We start from the raw sequence: 22,703 nt of genomic DNA, 5'->3' as shown, positions 1-22,703 counted from the left end.
ATGTTACTGGACACAGACAATGCCCTCGGTTACTCTAGGATGCTCCTGTGATTTTACATTCCTATGGGATGAACCCTAACTTATTTATTTTTTAAAACAGAAAGTGTAGTCATAATGTTAACCAGTTAAAATCTGAAATATGAAACCCTACTGGCTTCACAGTCCCTGACAAGCACTCATTTTGGACTATCTAGTGATATATTCGGTAAGGTAGTGCAAGACTTGGCTAATCAAAGTCTGAGAAAGCAGACGTTCAAGTACAGCAGTAGTCATGTAAACAAGCCTGGCAGGTGCAAGAAAAACAGCAACTGCAGCCTGGATAAAAAAAAAAAATAAAAAAAAATTAAGACATCAATCCACCAGCAAGGCCTCTCTCAGCTGCTCTATTCTGGAAGCGGACAAGAACAAACCCAGGATTCAAAAATAAATTAATAAATAAAATAAAGTGTGGAAGGGGGCAGAAAGTGGGCAGAGGCCTTCCTAAAAAAAAATCATTCATCCCCACAATATAGAAAGTTGGCAGAGCACACAAAGGTTACTGTAATACAGCCTGTGATACTGAAACTGGACAAAAGGCAAAATGTGACTCTGCAAGAGGCATCTGGGAGCCAATCAGATGGTTTCTTCCATCAACAGCAAACCAATGGTGCGTTTGTGTGGCAAGTTACAGAAGGACTTTCTGTTTGTAGTATATGGAAACCCTTTGGAGTGAATTTAACAGAAGACAATCAGAGACTTTTCTTGAACAATATTCAATAAACCTAATGAACAAGTTTGTATTTACGAATTTTAAATCAAGAGATTTGAGACTGTTTGAGCCTCACTCCATGCAACAAAAAATCAGCCTGATAACTGCTATGAGTGTCAATGTTACTGAACAACCTATTGAATACAATTATGCACAATATGCAAATGCAAAAATGAAGACTGACATACAGTACAATACAATGACTGAACTCAATTTACTCCAATGAAAATCATGCAAAGAAGCCTTTCCAACAGTGCTTTGACAGACACATGCCATGCAGTCTCTCCATGTAGCCGTCAGACTTTTTTGTTTTTTTGTTGTTTTTACAGAAACCAAGTATATTTAAAAGTGCAATGGTGCTATAAAATGATACACCCCAGCAAAAGAGTTTACGAAAGAAACACTTCACAATAAGTTTCCTGTTTCCCCAAGAAAACCTCATCTGCAACAGCACAGATAAAAGAATAAGTCAAAAACAATACGGCCAGTGTCAATGTGGACTTGAAATAAGGGGGGAGGTCATCCCTCTGTTCTGTGAGAACACTTATTTTATTTTAATACTGCTGAACCAACATCTGCTATAAAAAATTAACCGCAACCCCTGTTACTATAAGGACAGACAACGCCAAAAAAGAAAGCTGGTGGTGGATGGGATTAAGATAATCACTTCATTTCAACATATTTATTTATTTATTTACTGAAAAGGTGATATACAGTACACCCTCGCTAAAACGCCCTTCATTATAACAAACCATCGGCTATAACGAACCTGGCCCTTGGACCCTAAATAAAAAATATTAAAAAGATAAATACAAAACACACTGTCAACATCCTGGTCTGTATGCACGGGAAGCCACCTCGCAGTGAAGTCAGCAATTTTGTTTAATAGAAAGCGTGCGCTGCGTAACTGTGCATCCGAAACAAAAAATTTTTTAGGTTGCAACAAAGCTGGAAACTATATTGATCGTATGAAAAAAAAAAAAGGAGTAACGTAGGCATCTCTCTGTCCTGGATATAAGTTGTCAAAAAGCACTTTGTATTTTGGCTTGTTCAGCAACCATGCGGCGAAGAAAAACTGATTAAAAGAAAAAAACAAAAACACAACAACTTGAGGATCTGATGAACTTTTCATGTCGGGTTGATTTGGAATAAAAGATCAATTTGGGATTCTTGCATGTTGGATTAAGATTTGGTGCACTTTGAAACGATTGATGGTCAGATTAATTTTGAATAAAAGTTCTGCTTCAATTAGTGATTTTTGTACAAAAATCACTGCGTTTTAATTGAACAAATTGGATGAAGCAAAGGCTGAATACTGCACACACGAGATGAGCAGGTACATCAATTCTACTTTTATTCAGAATCTCATTATCCTACTCCAACAGTTTACACTTCATTTTGGTTGTCCTTTCACTATAATGAACCCCTCACTATAATGAACAAAAGGCTTGGACCGCAACAGATTTGTTATAGAGAGGGTGCACTGTACTGTTTCAGATTCACAGCAGACTGTATTAAGAGGAATACAGATTCATAGCATGTTTTTTCTCCCTCTTGGTGATTCAAACTGGCAATGTGCTGCTCATCTAGATTTTTTTTCTCAAATTGATTAACAACATGTAAGGGTTGGTGACATGATTTAAAACCTGCTAGTACAATACAGGGTGTAGGATGTGAAAACCATGTTCCCTTTCCTCCACTCTCTTTATTTTAACTGAAGAGTATTCATCCAGCGAGAGATGCAGTATTACGATATCTTGTAAATAAGACTTAACTAGTTCATTCATTGTTACCATGTGATGTGCTTACTACTGTCCGTTTTACCAAAAAATATATACTTGAAGTAAAGATAATAGGACGAACAAAGACAGCCCATTGTCAATAACCCTTGCATTAGGCTTAATTTACAATCTGGAGGTACTGTACTGTAGTGTGAAAGTCAAGCAGACTAATATTTTGGTGAATGTTGCCTGAAAAAAAAAAAAAAAAAAAAAAAGTGTATCAGAAATCTCAGTATGAGGTGTAGGCATTTACTGTATATCCCAATGACGTGGCTGTAGTGCACATATTGCTGTAGTAACTAACTGTCTCCACTATTAGGTTACAGTCTCCCTTAACAGCAGAAATCTGAATGCAACTCATATAAAGCTGGGAAAATTAACACCAAAGACCTCTAAACATAGAAACGAACACAACACCTAAAACAAATGTCTTCCGCCAAATGAAGTCCCGTTTACTACAAAGAAAAGTGTTTCTAGAAGCCTGTGATGTTTTTTAACTGAACTGAAGATGGAAATGTACTTAGCTTGAGGGTCTTAATATAACACTGTAGCCTCATTTGACTTGCACAGTTGATATGATTTTATATACATTACATGTAGTGTATGTATTTATTTTTTATATTGATCTCTACTGTACATATGATACTTTCCCAAAATGTTGCTTACCTGCCACACGCTCATCTGTCTCTCGGTTTCCATCATCAGAATACCGTGCAAAGTCCAAGGAGTCCAAAGTGCTGATGCTGCCGGCTCGGTCTGAAAAGAAAGAGACACAGCTCTCAGACTACAAAGGCAACTAAAACAGGTGTGAAAAGAGAGACACAGCTCTCAGGACTACAAAGGCAACTAAAACAGGTGTGAAAAGAGAGACACAGCTCTCAGACTACAAAGGCAACTAAAACGAGGTGTGAAAAGAGAGACACAGCTCTCAAACTACAAAGGCAACTAAAACAGGTGTGAAAAGAGAGACACAGCTCTCAGACTACAAAGGCAACTAAAACAGGTGTGAAAAGAGAGACACAGCTCTCAGGACTACAAAGGCAACTAAAACAGGTCTGAAAAGAGAGACACAGCTCTCAGGACTACAAAGGCAACTAAAACAGGTGTGAAAAGAGAGACACAGCTCTCAGACTACAAAGGCAACTAAAACGAGGTGTGAAAAGAGAGACACAGCTCTAAGACTACAAAGGCAACTAAAACAGGTGTGAAAAGAACAGGACTGGGGGATTACTGTACAATAATGCAGCAAAGGGGCACAACACAGAAACAAGACACGGCCCGTCCCAAAATGTGTTGTTCCACCCCAACCGACCACAAAAATAAATAAATAAATAAATAAAAAACCCACATACACACTTAAGCAACATTAACGCAGGTTTGTAAAATACATTTTTACAACATTTGCAAAATCAATAATTTTACTAACCCCCATCTGAAACTACTAAGGGCTCGCAAAATCGCTAGCCCAAAGTTCCAGAACAACCAAAAAAATCTGGTCGGATAACGTGTGTTTTTTTTTTTTTTTGGCTGTTTGCCCGACGGGCAATCCAATTTTTTACTGTATTACCCGTCTATTCTATTACAAATTAACGTTCTGTGCTTTAATCAAACTGCAGTTTCTCAAATTGTGATTCGGCTCACAGATCATCCAATTTTTAAAATGAAACTGCAGTTTTATTATTATTATTATTATTATTATTATTATTATTATTATTATTATTATTATTATTATTATTATTATGATGTAGATTTGTATTGTGGTTTGTTTCCCCATCCAAACACAACACGTTGTTCCCCCAAATGCAATCAGGTGAATCTAAAGCCTTAGGTATAATTTTATTTTAAATTCGAGTAGGCCTACTGTTGAAAAAAATGTGTCGCTACGAGTGCAGTTGAAGCCAGGGTTGTGTGTTGCTCCAGTGTAATAATGTAAGCCTAACGTTACTGTTAACTTAAAAAAATAAAACTATGTCGCATTTAAAAAAGTTAAAATCTCCTCAGTCGTGGTCAAGTGTCATGGGACCTTTTTAAGGAATGTTTTGTTAAGGAATTTTTAAGACTACAAGAAACACATTGCACATGTAGTGGGTCCCCATAGGGGGCTGATTCGGCTAGCACACTGTTAAAGCAGCAAGAGAGAGAGCTTGCACTGGAACTGCCTGCAGCTCACACCCCTGGCTACGTTAAGAGAAATGGTGACAACAGAACAGTACAGCGCACTACTGGAACGCCCTGAATGCCTGTGAATTATGAATCAATCCAAGCAGTGTAGCCTGTGGGTCTCACTGATACTGTACTGCAGTACCTGGAAAGTTTTGGGCTTTTTGAATAAAATAGCGTTTACAGCACACAGCACTTTTGCAGTGTTCAAGACTGGATATTATGTTTTCGTCCTGCTCTCTTTCCACTTGGCCACTCCCCACAATCCAGTTTTCCAGTAGCCAGACAACATTATTATTGGACGAGATGGAGTAGCTGTACATCCAAACTATCGGACATTCTGGATTCTATTAAATTAAAATTAATCAAGGTCTATTTACAGAAATAGAACATGGGCTGTCCTTACTAATAAGCACCACAGGGGAACAGGATTTACTAGAAAGGTCTTTAATAACCCATAGTGAACACACTAGGCCTGACTGCAAAGGCATGAATGTTAGCATGAACTCCTGCATGGCCTTGGCAAGGTTATCTTTGTAAAATCAATAAAAGATCATGTCTTTTTGAAAGTATACACTATATTCGTTTGAAAATGTAAATTACATGTTTGTTAATTTACTGATAAACCAGTTAAAAGACACTGCGTGATCTGCATTGCAGTCAGTTCCACAGCAGTGCAATACTGTACATCAGCTGACAGTAAACGCATCTTATTAAAATGCTTTCAGTGAAGTAGACAAAGACAGGATAATATGCAAAGGCAGGATAATAAAAATACAAACAGGAGCAAGGTTTTATACATGCAGTTTGAAGGCAATGTTGTCAGGAATCAGAGGTGTTCAGTGGCATTTATTTGAATTAAAATGGCCAATAAGAGCATGTACTGTAAGTATGACTAAACACTTGTACTGTATAATAGAAATGGATCTGCTAATACAGTAATTGCACATCCATGTTCACCACTCTTCACCAGAAGGTGGCAGTATCTTTTTACTGAGAATTTGAAACAGACCTCTGGCAAAACACTGCAAATGTAAGCGAACAGACCCAGACATACTTCTTGTTACAAAGTAGACCAAAGTGGACTTACAGCTGTATGACTATTAAGATCTTTATTAATTTACAGATCCTACTTTTCTCTGGGCCCTGCTCACTTTGCTACCCAGTGCACATGCACATCTCCTGATGACATCATATCTCTATGGTAACCTCACTATACTTGGGGATGTAAAGGCAATAGGTGTATTGGTGGCTGTTCATTTTCTGTGTTTACACACGACTCAAACATTCCTTGTCCATTTCACTGTTATCCAGGCTCCATCTCTAGCACTAATAATATTATATGACAATTGTTTTCCTTCTGATTAGCTAGGCCTAAAGCCTGCTAGCATATTTTTTCATGCATGACAAGTAAACAGTGGTAATACAGCACAATATAAAATTAATACAAACTACGCAGGTACAGTAAGCCAAGCAGTATACATTTGTACTTCTTTGTTTTAATGTCAAATAATAGAGAAGTTCTGGATCATGTGCATAAGTGAAACTGATAAGAAAAGCCAATTAATGCCTCAGTAACTTATCAACAAGTTACAGAAACTCTAAAACCTGAAGGCAGGAACTAGATACTTCAGTGAGATTTGAGGAAACACTTGCCACTTTGACAGAAAGTACAGTTTCATGCTCTGTGTTCCAGATTAGTGGCATATCAGAAACACTGCCTGTCCTCCAAGTCAAGTCTTGCACATACGTCTCACTTGTGTCATTGCAAGCGTTTTAAAAGTAGGCCAAGTCCGTCAATTGGGCTGGCCAGGGAAAAGACCACTACAGTAATATAGGAAATCTAGCAGTGCAATAAGCCATGTCTTACTAAAAGCCTCACTAACATTGATACTCTGACATTTAAATTTAGTTGGGCTAATTCTGGCTTTTTTTTTCTCATTTCAGTGTACTGCAATGAAACATTCCTCTCTCCTACAGTAAACATCAGTTTCCATACTTGCAACGAACCATATCTGAAGGCTGTATTACAGTATGTCATTGAGAAATACAGTAGATTGTAAAAAAAAAAAAAAAAAAAAAAAAAAAAAAAAAAAATAATAAAAATAAAATCATTTATCCCTGTGACTGTTTGGTAACAGAGATATTATCCTCAAGGGAGTCACGTTTCACGTCTGAAAAGTTAAACCACACAAAGACACACACGATTATTGTATTCTGGCTCTCATTATGTTGTGGCTCTGGTACCTGAAAGGCTGGGTTTCAACAGGCTGTGATAAGAATAGAAAACAGACATAGCAGATGACTAGAACCGTCATTTTGTCTACTGTGTACACAATGGAGTGCTGCATCACCTTGGAACCAGGTTCACACACAGCAGTGGGTGCTGTGTCATGGTTGACTGCAGGAACTGGTTATGCAGAGCTGGGAATATGACTCTTTTATAGTCATTGCAGGTTTGCCAGCTTGTTTCTGACACAGACGTCATCCAATTCGAAGGAAACATCTTATTCTAGTTGACAAAATTGTGTGCCTTTCTTAATGTCTATTTTGGATTTCCAATACAATGGGAGTTATTTATTTTTCAAATGTGCAGCAGGATTGTAATGAGCAATTCTTACCACTGTTCCAGTTGTACCCAAAATATTACCCTGTCACTGAATCTTGTAGCGACTTGCCAGTCACTGTATAGCAACAGTTGTTTTTAATTTCCTAGAACTGACCATAACAAATCAGTTTTGTCTGCAGAAAAATATATAAACAACGCAACACCTTCTTTATATTATTGTATTCCTGTTTCATTGTCCGAGACATTTAATGCACCAGGATGCTGAAACTATATTCGAGCTAGCTGGCTAACATGACCCTATTCATCTACCAGTAGTTTCAGAAATCTGATTTACTGTTCCGAGAATGCTTAAAAACTGCTGGAAATGGTGGAATAAAATAGATGTAAAAACACTGGCTCATGCTCATTAAATTTCATACTGTCTGCAACATTTCAGCATGTGTCTATTTACAGCAGAAACTTAAGGTTAGCTACTGTGTAGGCCTTGCATCTTACTATAAGCAAGTCAGGTTTCAGGTCATGCTTTTGGCCAAACAAGCAATCTTTGCAGCCCAAGTTCTATATTGGGATATGTATTTGAAGCATCTACTATCCCTTTAAGTTTGTAGATCTAAGGACTCTTGTGTAATTGTGCAGGACAAATTAAATCATTTAAACATATTCCACATCTCTGCAGAACCAGCTGTACCGCTATAGGAAATGATAGTCACTGCTTGTGCTGAAGGACAAGTAGCAAGGAAGCTGGATATTTACTGCATATTAATTGTATTCATTCAAATTAACACCAAATGGTCCATCTTTGACCGATATTGGAACACTGTTGAAAAGTTTACACAGTACACAAAACACAAAAGTTGATAGGTTAAAAACTTCCATAATTTGCTAATTAATTTAAATGAACATAACTTCATACAAAGTATTTCACAAGGCTGCCTTGCTAGAGTGTTGGTATATGCCACAGTTTTGGTATAAGACAAAATATGTGTTGATATTTTTATCACGCCAAGTCTGGGGCTTCATCGTGTGACACCTTTCTCCAGGCCAGCACAGTTCAGAGTCTGCAGTGTTGAACATCACACACCATTTTAGTTACTTTACAAGGCATCTAGGGCCTGCAAAATATACAGTAACTCCTTGAAATACAAAGCTGATGAATGAAGTCTAAGAAAAAATAAGTTTATTTTTTTACATTTTTTAAAAAGGAGCCCTTATGTTTGAGAGCTACAACACTAAACTCTTTAGTTTCCAGAATTTCATAAACCTGCACTGAAATGTACCCGTGACACTGGTATCTAAACACATGCTAATGAGACCTTTAATTTCCAGGAATGTGGCACTTTGTTTCATGAAGGCACACCCACTGTATACAATGTTAATGTCCAATACAGTACATGCAATTTCAGCAATATTGGGTCAATTAGGAGATCCATCTCATTACCACCCAGGTGTGAAGCACTGCATAAAAAAAAAAAAAAAATCTAAACTAATTTCAACACTGAAAGAAAACAAACTAGTCCATACAATGAATGGGAGAATGTCCACTTTGCAATGGTTGTTGAGGGAATGTAGTAAAACCAGCTTAGCTGCCAGGATCACTAGACTGTGCTTGAAGAACCCTTCAGTATTCAAAGCAAACAATGCAGGACAATAAACCACCTTGTGCCTTGAACACCTCAGCTACAAATTATACCAACACAGGACTGACCTGTGCTGGGGAAAATTAAAACAGGATTTGCCAGATCCAGTAAATCATTCACCCCAGGCCACAACAAATCTTTGTACCCGCCTCTAACCTTTACTTGGCATTCTCAGTTTTCTGAAGAGGTTAAACACATTCCACCACAGTTAGTCTAGTGTGCGTTCTTTAACCAGTAAGGTTACAATTCAACACTTTACTCAGTACACAAGTCTTACTGGATATTCATGGCTACAAAATAGTGCGTGTTCATGTTGTATACTGAGCATTAAAATAAACTTAGCACTTATATTTGGATACAATTCACTGGATGTGATTGAAAAATTACAAACTCTGTTTAAGAGCAGGTGCAGTGAATTTTTATTGTGCTGACTAACAACTAACATCACAAAGACGCTGCAAAATCTGTCAATTCAGGGCAGGCGTTATGACTCTTGATCTCCCAGTTCGTGGCCTGTCATTGACAGAGTGTGTCTGGTTATACCATCTTGCCAGGTTTGAAATTGCTGGCTGTGAGCATTCAAGATAGCGAGCCACAGTACACTGCCCTAGTCCAGCCTCCAACATGCCGATTGCACAAAGGCACTGCTCTCTTGACATTGATATATATTTTTTTTTTGTTTGTTCTTTGTTTATATTCAAGCTTGCAGTTCAACAGCTGAAATCACTCCATATCCAGTGTCCAATCAACTAAGTGCATATGCATATGCTAAGTTTCTTTTGATGCTTTGTTAAAAAATAAAAACCTCTCGAATGATGTAAATACTAAATAAAAGTAATCAGCATCACAGAAAATAGCTCACCATGACTTATATTATCAGTAGATTTTTTTTATTTTTTATGTGCGAGACATACATACGTCTAGACATAGATGAAACAGAAAAACCTCCTCGAGAACACTGCCAGTCAGGTGGGCTGTAGGGCTGTCATTGGAACACTGCCAGTCAGGTATTATTGTGCTAATTCACAAATGTTTTAGATTTGTGTTTTTGAAATGCATAACATTTTTTTTCAGAAAAATCGCAGCAGCAAATAAATAAATAAATAAATAAATAAATAAATAAAGTTTAGGGCTAAGCATACACCAACATTTTTTTTTTGCTGAAGAAGCATACTGGTGCTGTATCTGGGAACAGACTGCTGCTTGCAGCTTTACTGAACGTGCTCAGAAAGAGCCATAATAATAAACCTGATATCCCTTTACTTTAAAACAGGAATCAAAGAAGAAATTTACTGTATATTCAATTGAAGCACAAATTAATTTAAGAGATAAAAGAACCTCAACGGGCACAAGCCTGGAGTTAAATGGCCAAGAGCTTGTGAGAAAACTGCGTGGGACACAGTAAACAAGTATGTCTGTTTTACTTTGGAAAGGTTAAATGGCACAGTTGAAAAGAAGCTGGATAAATTTGGGGACATCATCTATGCATATGGAAGAGAGAGGTTTGGAATTGAAAAAAGGAAGGAAAAAGTACAAACTATTCCTGGAAAGTCTAGATGGCAGCAGGAGATTGAACGCTTAGTTAGAGAAAGGAGGCAGTTGAGGAAGCAATGGAGAAGAGCAGAACAAAGTCAGAAGGAGGAACTCAATCCCTTACAAAGGGTCATAAAAGATAAGCTTGCAACTTTGCGCAGAGTTGAGCGCCTATGGAAACGCTACAAAAAGAAGGAGCGTGCGAGAGCTAACTTTTATAAAGATCCATTCAAATTAGTAAAGAAGATATTCACCAGTCAGAAAAATGGCACACTAAAATCATCTAAGTTTTAGCTGGAGAGATATTTGGAGGAAACACATACAGATTCAAAAAGGCAGGAGCCTATGTCAGTTCCTTCAGACATCCCACCTATCAATCCAACCGAATGCCAAATGGAGGACGGTGCACCTAAGTGGAAAGAAGTAGAGCAAGCTGTGAAAAAAGTAAGGGCATCATCATCTCCAGGGCCTAATGGAGTTCCATACAGAGTGTACAAGAGTGCTTCTGGAGTTCTACGAATCCTGTGGAAATTGATGAAAGTGGCATGGGAAAAACAGGTTGTACCAAGAGCATGGCGCCAAGAAGGTGCAGTCTTTATACCAAAAGAAAAAGATTCTACAAGCATTGGTCAGTTTCGTCCTATTTCCCTATTAAACGTAGAAGGCAAGATTTTCTTCAGCATTATTGCGTATAGCTGGTCAACCTTAGAACTGCTTCATTGACACTTCAGTACAAAAAGCCGGCATTCCAGATTTCCTAGGATGCTTAGAACATATCAGCGTAATCTGGCAACAAATTCAAAACAGCAAAAAAGGAGAGGAAGGAGCTCCATGTGACACTCCTGGATTTGGCTAATGAATATGGTTCAGTGCCACATGAACTTCTTTGGGCAGCATTTGATTTTTTCAGTGTACCGATGACAATAACAAATTTAGTGAAAGCCTACTTTGGAGAGTTGCAATTTAGTTGTTCAACTTCAGAATTCAGCACTACATGGCAATGCTTAGAAGCTGGAATAATTGCAGGATGTACCATTTCCTCATCAGATCAGCATATGATGTTCTCCCATCACCACAGAACCTAAACCTCTGGGTGGGTGAGGATCTCTCCTGTCCTTTGTGTTCATCACCTGCAACACTGAGGCACATTTTGACAGTATGTAAGGTGGGTCTTAGCCAAGGACTGTTTAGTTGGTGCCATGACTAGGTGCTGCGATGTTAGGCCTTAGCATTGGAAGACAAGCGTAACCTGACCAATAAGTTGCCACCAGTTCCATCAAAGCATTACACACAAAAGACAATATTCTTCCATTCAGGAGAGCAACCACCAAGAGAAGGTGTTAAAACCAAGAGCTTATTTTACCACCTGAGATTGCCACCATTAACCTTTGACCAGACATTGTCTTGTGGTCTGGATCAGCACGCCTTATTCATCTGGTAGAGTTAACAGTGCCATGGAAAGATGCCGTGGATGAGGCGTATAAGAAACTTCGGTATGCTCAACTAGCTGCTGAAGCGGAACAGCGAGGATGGAGAGTCCGGGTTTACCCAGTGGAGATGGGTTGTCGAGGATTTGTGGCACACTCTAAAACCCGGTTTTACATCGGGTTCAGTGGCCACGAGTTGCGTCGCACAGTGAAGAACTTATATGAAGCAGCAGAAAGGAGCAGCAACTGGCTGTGGTTGAGACGGAAAGATTCTGGATGGTGATCTCAAGCACAATAGAAAAAAAGCAACACTGATGAACAGGTAAGTAAGCTGGGCTGAGCTGAGTGGGGGATGGAGGGGGGTGACGCTGGGATGCCAGAATCACTGTTGAGCCCTCTTGAGGTGTCGTGGGCTAGTCAACAAAACACTGAGGATGGAAGGTGCCCACTTGAAGACCCCAGAGATGTACCCTACTTAGCTCAATCCACACGTTTGTCATGCTGATGCGCTGGGGAGACTGTACTGTGGTTGATCCCTGGAGCCAGCATCGCAGCTGTTGGGTGTGCTGATGTGCTGGAGAGGCGAAATGAGCTGATCCCTGGAGCCAGCATTACACTTCAGCAATCAACACCAGACAGAAGGATACCTACATCATCAAATGGAAAACAATGCAAACGGATGGAGATGCAGATGGCTCGCATTAGTTTACTGCAAACCTATGTCTTAGTTGGTGCTTATCTTGGCAAGAGCCAAGTTCAAATCAGCATGAAGTTCAACTCTCATGTAATGGAAATCGGGAAAATTTATAAAAGGTACCCATAGTAAAAGCTTAGAAAAATGTAATAAAGCACAGAAAAAGAATGGTAAAGAATAGGTGCACTTTGTAAAAAAAATAGCAAAGTATGGTAAAGCATATTAATAAACATGGCAAACCAGCATAAACTATGGTAAACACACAGTATAACAATAAAATTACACAAATAACAACTCAATAACTGCCAGGTGCAGGTAAATTAAATTAAACAGAAGCAATCACCTTGGCAGGGAGGCTTTGACTTTGTCCCTGCCATAAAACAAAACATTCTTATATTGCAGCCCACCCCTCCCATATATATATATATATATATATATATATATATATATATATATATATATATATATATATATATATAATGAATCTTTCTTGTATTCACTTAAATCAGAACATATTACAATGACCACTGTGTCGATAAGCAGATGCAGCACTTGATCTAAGTAGCCCTCCAATTGTACTTGTTATATCAACAAAATATTATGCTGTGGGTATTCCACTCATGAGTATAGCCACAAACAACCCACTCGACCGCTTTGTAACCAACTGGAAGCTTACTGAATTCTTCCTTGCTGCTGGAAACATACTCTGTTGAGATCAACTCATTCAGATCCTTGAGGCAACTGGAAACAAGGCATAATTAATTTGTTATGCATACACCTTAAAGCGAAGACCCCTAGACTGAATCTCTTAACACAAATGAACTGTACCAGTGGCAGCATATTGCATGACAGTTCTGGAAACAAAATATATTGCTTCTTCTCCACAGCTGAACATTGAGGATTAGGTGTTTAGATGTAATCCAGAGTCCCAATTCATAAAGCTGTAACTCAGTATTGAGTTACAGTACAGATTTCATTAAGAGCCAGTACCACGTCTATCTAAATAATAACACATGTAAGATGAAATGGAACTTGCTGCATTGTTTTCCATCATCCTGGATAACTTGAAATACGATGCAGTACTTCTTCAGGATAATGAAACGTTCAGGCAAGCCCAATCTATCCCGAAGCACGGGGGCAGTGTTTACATTTTTGCTCCCGTCCCGGAATTAGCATCCATGGTGCACCTCAATAAAAGTCAGTGGATGCACGTATTCTTAAGCTAGAGTTCCCCTGGGCTAAATTACAAACAGCAGCTGCAACGTGCAAATTGTCACATACAGCAGAGACAGGAACCACTTTACAGTGCATGGGTGTTTCACAGCTCCTGATGCGTTTTCCTTGACGATACCAAGCAATACAAACTCCTGCTGGAAATCAGGATGCAACAGATGAATGAAACACAGTGGACTACTGCTTGTATTTTCAGACATCATTGAAACATTATACTGTTTGTGAAATGCCTACTGCAACGGTAACACTGCGTAACAAAAACATTTATTTTTTTTGTTCCTGGGTAGTAAGTGTTATTTCCTAATTGCTTATGCCTCAAAAGTATAGAAAATGGCTATTATTCCCCACAAACTTTGCTTTTGTGACCAGGACAGTGATATTTCAAAATATCACTATTTCCAATGGGAAAATGGGAAAATGTGTGTCTTTTCTTTCACAGTATTTACAGTATAATTTTAAATCTCAAACTACTCGCTTCTAAATCTTTTGTAGTCATCTTTGTATTACTTTAGTATAAATACATGTTAATTTGGATTCATATGTTGTTTTTTTCTGACTTGTGAACGAAAAGACACACATTTGCCCATTTTCCCATTGGAAATAGTGATATTTTGAAATATCACTGTCCTGGCCACAAAAGCAAAGTTTGTGGGGAATAATAGCCATTTTCTATACTTTCGAGGCATAAGCAATTAGGAAATAACACTTACTACCCAGGAACAAAAATTGTGCTACATAGTGTAATTATAAATTAATACCAAGACCAGGGGTGCATTTACATGCCTGCACTGGTTGTGACCCGAGCCAGGTCAGAACCACGATGTTTGGTTGTAACCTTGTGTCATGATGTTAACTCCATTCTAAACTGTATGCTGGCTATGCAAGAGAAATGCACATCTTGCGTATTGGCTACTGTATTTATGCATTCATTCAATAGGCTACCGTAAAGTACTTTAAGTAGCAGCTAACCAGAGTGTCTTTCTCCTCTTCCGCTAGTATTTGGGTGACAGATTACTTCTATTGAGGTGAGAAGGTCTGCTCTTGTAGGAACCTTTTAAAAACAAGTCAGCATTATTTTTCAGCTCGCACTCAGAATTTGAGTTTTATTTCCGTGATCTAAATGCAAGAGGGAATTTATCTGGCCACCATGCAGGAGGTTGGTCCATCCGACATGGAAAACTTTTTCAAGTAAGGTAATCAGTTAAAAAGAATGTCTGCACAACACTATGAAGGTTAAAACTACTCCATACTGAAATACTGCTGTATCTCTAACTAAAATGTTATCGTTACATTGAACCGATTAGTCTAAAGCACTTGAATTATACCCAGCACTGGAGTGGCACTCCAGGACTGGAGCTGCCTACCCCTATACTAGAATTTATTCAGGGAACTTTAGAAACCACACAGGAAACGACATCTCCCAAACAGAGGAGCAGGAATCTGGTGTGATCAGGAAGGGCTTCCAAGGCAATGAAAGCAATGTCATGACTGAGGAGCTGCACCTGAGGAGGGCTCATTGTTGAGTCATGCCTGGCTCTGGCTGGGACCGTGTACAGTACATACACTAGCCTTCAGGAAAACACATTCAGTTACTTACTGGATTTGTCTGACCTGCTCTCAGTGTTCATTAGGGAGTGCCTCTGAAATGCCACCAAGATAAATAAAGAGATTGCTTTTGTACTCCACTGCAATGACCTTGGTCTTACAACTGTAACACATTAGAAAGCCACCCCTCTTCAGCCTGCTCACACACTTTCTCAGAACCACATCTCCGAGGTGATTTTCATTTTGTAACCTCTGCTCTCAAGAATGATTCACTGCATGAGATTCCAAACCACGTTCAATGCAACTACCCTGCTGTTCATAGTTTTTAAAATTGTCCATCATTAGGGTTAGGGTTAGGGTTAGGGTTAGGGTCATGGTCATGGTTAGGGTTAGGGTTAGGGTTAATGCAGTTTGGGTGTTTTTGCATCTCATCTATGCTCTTATGGATTCAACCTATATCTGCATAGTTCAACAAACAAGGAAAGATGCAAGAGGTTAGGGTTAGGGTTAGGTTTAGGGTTAGTGTTAGGGTTAGTGTTAGGGTTAATGCAGTTTGGGTGTTTTTGCATCTCATCTATGCTCTTATGGATTCAACCTACATCTGCATAGCTCAACAAACAAGGAAAGATGCAAAAGGTTAGCTACAGTGCATGTGGCCGATAAAAATGTAACTGCTTCTCAGTACATTTCAAAGTACTGCAAGACATCTCTCTCTGCAGCAACGGATACAGATTACAGTCACGTGAAGTTATTTAAGATATTAACAGTATCACACTATCTCCAATATAACTATTGTACATAGTAATACAAAATAAAAACAATTGTAAAAAAAAAAAAAAAATCACCTAATGTAACAAACTGTACCTTTTAGCAACCTTTCTGAAGGAAAAAAGCTATAGCACAGAGCATTCCTTCAATGCGTGCACACACACACACACACACATACACACACACACACAGTATAGCAGGTGACCTGCCAATGTATGACTACGGGACAAAACAAGACTGGGACAGGGTTATAAAAAATAAGCAAAATTACAATTAAAAAAAAGGATGTGAACAATTATGCTAGACTTGGGTAAGAAATGAGAATGCAATATAGTGTGTACAACTTATTCAATTACATTGACTAATTACATGCATTCATTAACTGCTTTCTAAAGCATACAGTGCTTTACATTGTAGCACAAAACACTGCTTGTTTGTAAATTAATCAAATTCCATGCTATTGTAAACTGCCAGATTTAAATGCAATGCCAATTCAGAAACTAGCTGATGAATAACTTTATCCATTACAAGTGTACTAATAAATACAAATTTGGAAGCTAAACCACAGCTTAAGGTCTGCCTTGACCTGGCTTTGAGCTGGTATAGACAACCTACTCAACAACTTGTCTATATACCTACTCTGTAGAGACAAGAGTGGGGTAGCTATCCTCATTCCATTCAAATCACATGACAATGTAATCTAATGTAATGCAATGTAATGCAATGTAATGCAATTCTCACAACTGGAGAAATAGAATCAAGAAAGACTCAGAATAAATACAGACACCATAAAATAGACAGCCGTGTAAAACAGACACATTCGTAGCTACTTATAGGTCTCTTAGGAATCAGAGTACACTGTAATACATCTTAAAATAAAGCTTTGTGAATAGGCCCTACAGTATAACCTAAAGTAAGAAACCTCTTGGGTAAAACATGAGGAATCAGTCTGTGTCCATGCCTGCAATATGAGCCTGAAGAGATCATGCTACCGTATAGAATGTCTTTACCTCCAGTATGTTCCCCTTCCTTGGGGATAAAGTCTGTGGCTAAATACAACAGTATTTAAAACATCCATTAAGGACCCCATAATTCTGCATACAGAGAACCACGCTTGTTTGTTTTTGTCATAATGTCTGAAGAATCTGAAAAGCTCTAAGTAATTGTCTATACAGTTGCGGTATTTACATCAAAATAAATGTCTGTACAGTACTATGTTCTAAGCCCTCACCCACAAATTATTCAAAATTAGATCTCTTTTCCTTATTATTTCTGTTGCACATTCAGTGGTATTTTTAATCTGCTTTAATGGTACTCTACACCTCCTACTGTAGATTCCACATATTTTGTAAAAACCCCTAATGAATGAAGAGCGGTGTTATTTATTTTCTGAAGCCTTTTTGGTTTCCAAACAGAAAGGGTTGAAATAGATCCTCAAACTCGGTCTCTCTTGTACAGTATTTGCCTGATACTCTCATAACACCAACTACTATTTATTGTTAGCAACCTTATTGCTCCACAAATGTTATGCCATTGGAAGGGACTAAGCCTTTATTTTCAAAATACAGTGGTCTGAAAACTAATGGCTATTGCTCTGGGATGCAATTGTGCCTTTGCCCTTGAGTGAAAATGAGATATTTATTCTGCAACACAAGCTGAGTGCTTCATCCAGCCTCAATTCACTCAATCCATACCCTGTCAGCAGCAGCAACGTTACGTCCTGTTGTGCTCTTCGTCAGCTACAGGCGTATCTTACTTAGACTGAAAGACTAAATGCAGAAAGTGCTTCAAAGTAAAATGATAGGCTGCCAACTCTCGTTGCTTAGAAACCGAAACAAGGTGAAACTCATTCCTCCCTAGACTTAACTGTTCAGGTCAGCCCTACACAAGAGGAAAGCAAAAGTGAAAAACTGTTGCACTGCAAAGTAATTACCCGTCAAGGAAGCAAAACCATTTCTATTTAAAGAAGCGAACACAAAAGCTTTTAATTGATGTTCTAACTTTCTTATTAACACTGGCTTACTGTACAATATAACATGATATCGCTATGCAAAATTATAATAAATCAATCATGCTTAAGAATTTAACCAAAATTGCATCACATATTTGTCAAAATTCCAGTGCAGATGTCATCCTTCGACTTGGCACAATTCAATTTTTATTTTATTTTTTTTTTTAATATTTAGCACTAATTGTTTTTGGAGTACAGTCTTGGTTTTTTGTAATTTAGAATACAGTTGTAGTCAAAAGTTTACATACCCCAATGGAAATGTATAATTTTTTTTATAATTTAAATACTGTTTCTCAAAAACAAATGAATTTTAGAAAAAATCTTTTGTAGCAGAAGTTTTGCTTTTGTGGATGAAGAAAAAAGGTTACAAGAATTATATGTATACAATTATATTAATACAATTATACTATTTGCATGTTTCTCACGTGCAGGATTCTCACCCTGTCACATACAGTACCCGTTCCCCCACCTGGTCATCTCAGCTGCCTCCCCCTTTAAAACCCAGTCATTCTATAAGGGGTGTCCCTTAAACCACAACCTCTGGTGCTTTTATAGGGGGAGTCCGTACAACCCCCAGTCTACCTCCTAGGCTTCTATTAGGGAGTGCTGGTTGAACCCTAATTTAAATGTCCCCAATTTAAGAGCTACTGTACCCCACTCCTGGAAAAAAAAACTTCCTGTAGGTGTAGCTAGAGTCAGTACTGACCACTCCCTACAATACAAAACACCAAACCACCAACAGAAATACACATTGCGCGTTGTGTGCAAGGACACTTACAATAACTACAAATAAAGCTACATTGAAGGAACCTAAGCAATCTATTTTAGGAACCTAAGCAAAACTATTATACTATTATATATTAGATATATATATATATATATATATATATATATATATATATATATATATATATATATATATATATATATATATATATATATATATATAATACATACATACATACACACACACACACCCCACCGCTGACTGCAACAACAAATTTGTTCAAGAGCTGAAAACAAGCAGAAAGGTCTAATTAAGCAAATGATCCGTTCAATTAAGGGTCTAGTTAAGTAATTGAGAGCTCGGATGGAGTGAAAACCAGCAGCCACAGGGGACCACCAGGACCGAGTTTGAGATGTTACACTGTATACAGACAACCTCATGAAGCATGTGGACTATGCAGCACACACTGGTGTGAATGCATAGCCCCTCGCCCCGCTGATTAACTCACATTCTAATGGCATCCATGCCATATGCAGAAAAGTGACCTCTGCATTCATTTCATCTACAGATTATACAGACTTTCAACTCCACCTTGATGGATGGAGATATAGGGCCTAATGGTCGCAAAAAATGAATTATTCGTTATTAAGGCACATTCATTAAACCAATCCCATTTTCTGTAAAATATGTTGCCTTTGCCACTGTAACTCAGAATGGATATTTCCACCCCACTTTTGAGCTAAAGATGCCAAACCTCAGAAACTGTGGTACGTTATTGAGCAGTACTTAAACAACTTTCACCCAGGAGCAGCACAGTCCAGGTGCTGTGAAATATGTAGTCAGCCTACATTCATGCCTTTATAATAAGCTACACAAAACCAAAGCAGTTTACACCACTGGCATGCCTTAAATTCACAGTATGCTTTAGCATTCTAAAACACCAAACCTTTTTTTTTTTTTTTTACCTTACAGCAGTGCAAATAAATGGAAAAATAAAAAGGGTGTCTGCATACAACTTCATTTAGTCCTAAAAAATAGCAGATGGGAGGAAGGCATTCCAGCTCCTATCACACAGGTCACAGCAGGTGGATATTAGCCCACAGGTGTGAGGGGATACGCTTATAGTGCCTGCCGGTATATGTCTGACTGTAGAGCCACTGTCCTAGAATGCATTTATACAACAAAACAAGCAGGAACAGATCTTTATTTGACAATAAGGGCAGGGTATTTCATTGAGCACCTGTATCGCCACAAAAACTGAACACACTTGGGGGGATGTAATGAAATACTGTGCCATAAACTGCCATGAACTAACAGGAGCTTACTTCCCTTTATAATTCATAAAATGCCATAAGCCTGTTTGTCAGTAGCACTAAAGCACAAGCCATATTAACAAATGGCAGACGCGAACAGTACTATTAAGAACCCAAGTGATTGGTTCTACAGAATTCAATAAACAATGCAGCTATTTATCACAACTTTAACTCCAGTGTGAAATATAACATGTTTACTTAAGAAAAATAAAACTGCAATGATATAAAACTTGTGAGGATTTTTTGTTTGTTAGTTTTAATTAGATGGGCTCCGAAGTCCACCAAGTGGTTTATAGTAGCATTACTGATGTGGTTTCCTTTCACAAGAAAAATAGCGAATACATACCACTTCACAGGATAGTGTCCCTTTTATTTCCTTTCATTTCTCCTAAAATGCAATAATTAGCAGTATTGTTTGAAGGCTTGCATTAAGCAGCTTTATAATTCCCATATTAATACGAAAATATGACTTACATTTAAAACCACCCAATCTTTTACTTACTTTAGCCTTGGAAACACATCTTTGATAGCATTAGTACTGTATTTCTTATTTCATACACCTACGTTTTATCACCTGCTGTGGAATTGAGTAATTTCCTGCAAAAAAACAATAACAGCACTTGAAATCTGAAACACCCTTTCAATGCAATTAAATTCCAACCTACTGGTACTAGTGTCAGTACTGTAAAGAAGCGACACATTATGTTTCGTTCATTATTATGTTATCATATATATAATATAATATATATATATATATATAATATATATATATATATATATATAAAACAAATGGTTTTTTTGATTTGCACACTAGTTGGTTTCCCTAAACGTGTGATCCCAGGCAAGCTGTTTCCATCTAGCAGTCCGTGCACCCATATAACATCGTGACCAATACAATAACCAATATCGGTCAATTCCAGGAAATAAAACGTTGATCAAAACTGTCTACAGATGAAAAGCAAAGCCAAAAGCAATTACAAAAACAGTATATATATATATATATATATATATATATATATATATATATATATATATATATGATATATATATATACCTGGGTAATAGCGTATATATATCCTGAAATTATCAAACCTGTGTTATAATACTGAATATTTATTTTAGCAGGTTTCCCAGATTAGGTTTCTTTGTTATATAGAGAATAATGTTTCACTGCAACAGCGGTATCCAATACTTTTTTCCTTGGGAGGTAAAAATAAAAAAAGACACTTACTGAGCTGTCCTGACTGTCCGAATCCCTGATCCTTGCAAGCGGGTGGGGTCCCACTCTGCCTCTCGAAGTTACCCGGGTTGGAGAAGTAATCCCGAAGACGGGGCAGCTCCCTGCCGGCCTCCAACAGCTCGGTGTGGAACTCAAGAGCCGTGAGGACATACTGATCCCGAAGCAACTGAGCAGCGATCACGTCCACAGGCACCCGGACTTCTGCACCACCTCCTCCAGCTGCAGCAGCCACAGAAACACCTTCCATACTGGGACTCGTCCTATTGCTGGACAGCAGACCTGTCGGGTCTGAGTCAGCTTGCAGCGAGAGGGGTCCGCTCAGCTGCCCCGCCGGTCCATCACTAGGGCCCCGCTTGTTGTCTGATCTGTCCGGCCTCCGCTCAGCCTCCTCCTCGGAGTCGCTGAGATTAAACGGGTTAACGCTGCTGCCAGTAGCCATTTTATTTTTCACACTAAAGATTTATTATTTCAACCCTGTCTTCCTGGATATCTGCGATCAATAAATAAAAACGCGAGACTTTGTGGGCTTTACTGAAATGTCACCATGGGCCCGCCTCCTGCCCTCTTTTTGTGAAGCCGGGATTGGGTCATGCAAAGCGGATATTGGCAAGGTTGGATGTGTGGGCGAGGGATGCTTGACAGCTGAAGTGAGAACGTTAGGTTATTACCATAACCCTGGTTCCCTCAAAAGAGAATGACAACCATTACCGAATGGGAAGAGCTTCTCTGACCGTCTATCTCTGAGCAAATATACAAAAGCTGCCCTGTCAGGGACCTGCTGTGAGGGGAAGTCCCGCCACTTCCATTTTGAAGAGGGGCGTCCTTACAGTAGCATATCGCCTTTTTCTTTCGAAAACAAAGGTCAACTGGGTTCACGACCTTAAAGGGTAATGGTTGTCATTCTCTTTTCAGGGAACCAGGGTTATTGTAATAACCTAACATTCCCTTTCAATTCTAATGACAACCCTTACCGAATGGGAAAGCTGAGTGTGGCATCCAACGACCAAATCATGTCTTCTGACAGTGAGGCAAGCATGCTCACACCATTCAGTTTGATCCCCAGGAACACTGTGGACTGAGACGGTACGAAGTTGCTCTTCTGTTGATATATTGAGAGCCTTAACTTCGTCACATGATCTATGAGCTGTTTTGTGTGCACCTCTCAGCGTGCTTTTGAATGCGTGCAAACTAGCCAATCGTCCAGATAGTTCAGGATCCGAATACCCCGCAGCCTGAGTGGAGCCAGTGCTGCATCCATGCACTTTGAAAAAGTGCGGGGCGCCAGCGAGAGACCAAAAGGCAGCACGCAGAATTCAT

The 22,703-nt window shown here is 38.6% G+C and overlaps 1 protein-coding gene across 8 annotated transcripts in view; it reads right to left on the bottom strand.

The window, feature by feature from the left end:
* The window catches only part of LOC121312787 (RAB11-binding protein RELCH homolog), a 60,516-nt gene extending 38,558 nt beyond the window's left edge, over positions 1-21,958 (bottom strand). For 3 of the 8 annotated variants that reach the window (XR_005949906.1, XR_005949907.1, XM_041244546.1), the window contains exons 1-2: positions 21,378-21,958; positions 3,196-3,285 (exon numbers count right to left, since the gene is read on the bottom strand). Coding sequence is in view for 6 of the 8 variants with exons in the window: in XM_041244546.1 (XP_041100480.1) it covers positions 3,196-3,285; positions 21,378-21,825 (538 nt within the window). In the remaining 2 variants the exon portion in view is untranslated. The remainder of the gene's footprint in view (positions 1-3,195; positions 3,286-21,377) is intronic. The other 5 variants (XM_041244545.1, XM_041244550.1, XM_041244549.1 and 2 more) reach the window with 3 other exon arrangements.
* Positions 21,959-22,703: the final 745 nt, after the last annotated feature.

Source organism: Polyodon spathula, chromosome 3 (assembly GCF_017654505.1).
Source record: "Polyodon spathula isolate WHYD16114869_AA chromosome 3, ASM1765450v1, whole genome shotgun sequence".
In the NCBI taxonomy this organism is placed as follows: Eukaryota; Metazoa; Chordata; class Actinopteri; order Acipenseriformes; family Polyodontidae; genus Polyodon; species Polyodon spathula.
This window is presented reverse-complemented; position numbering and strand designations above follow the sequence as displayed.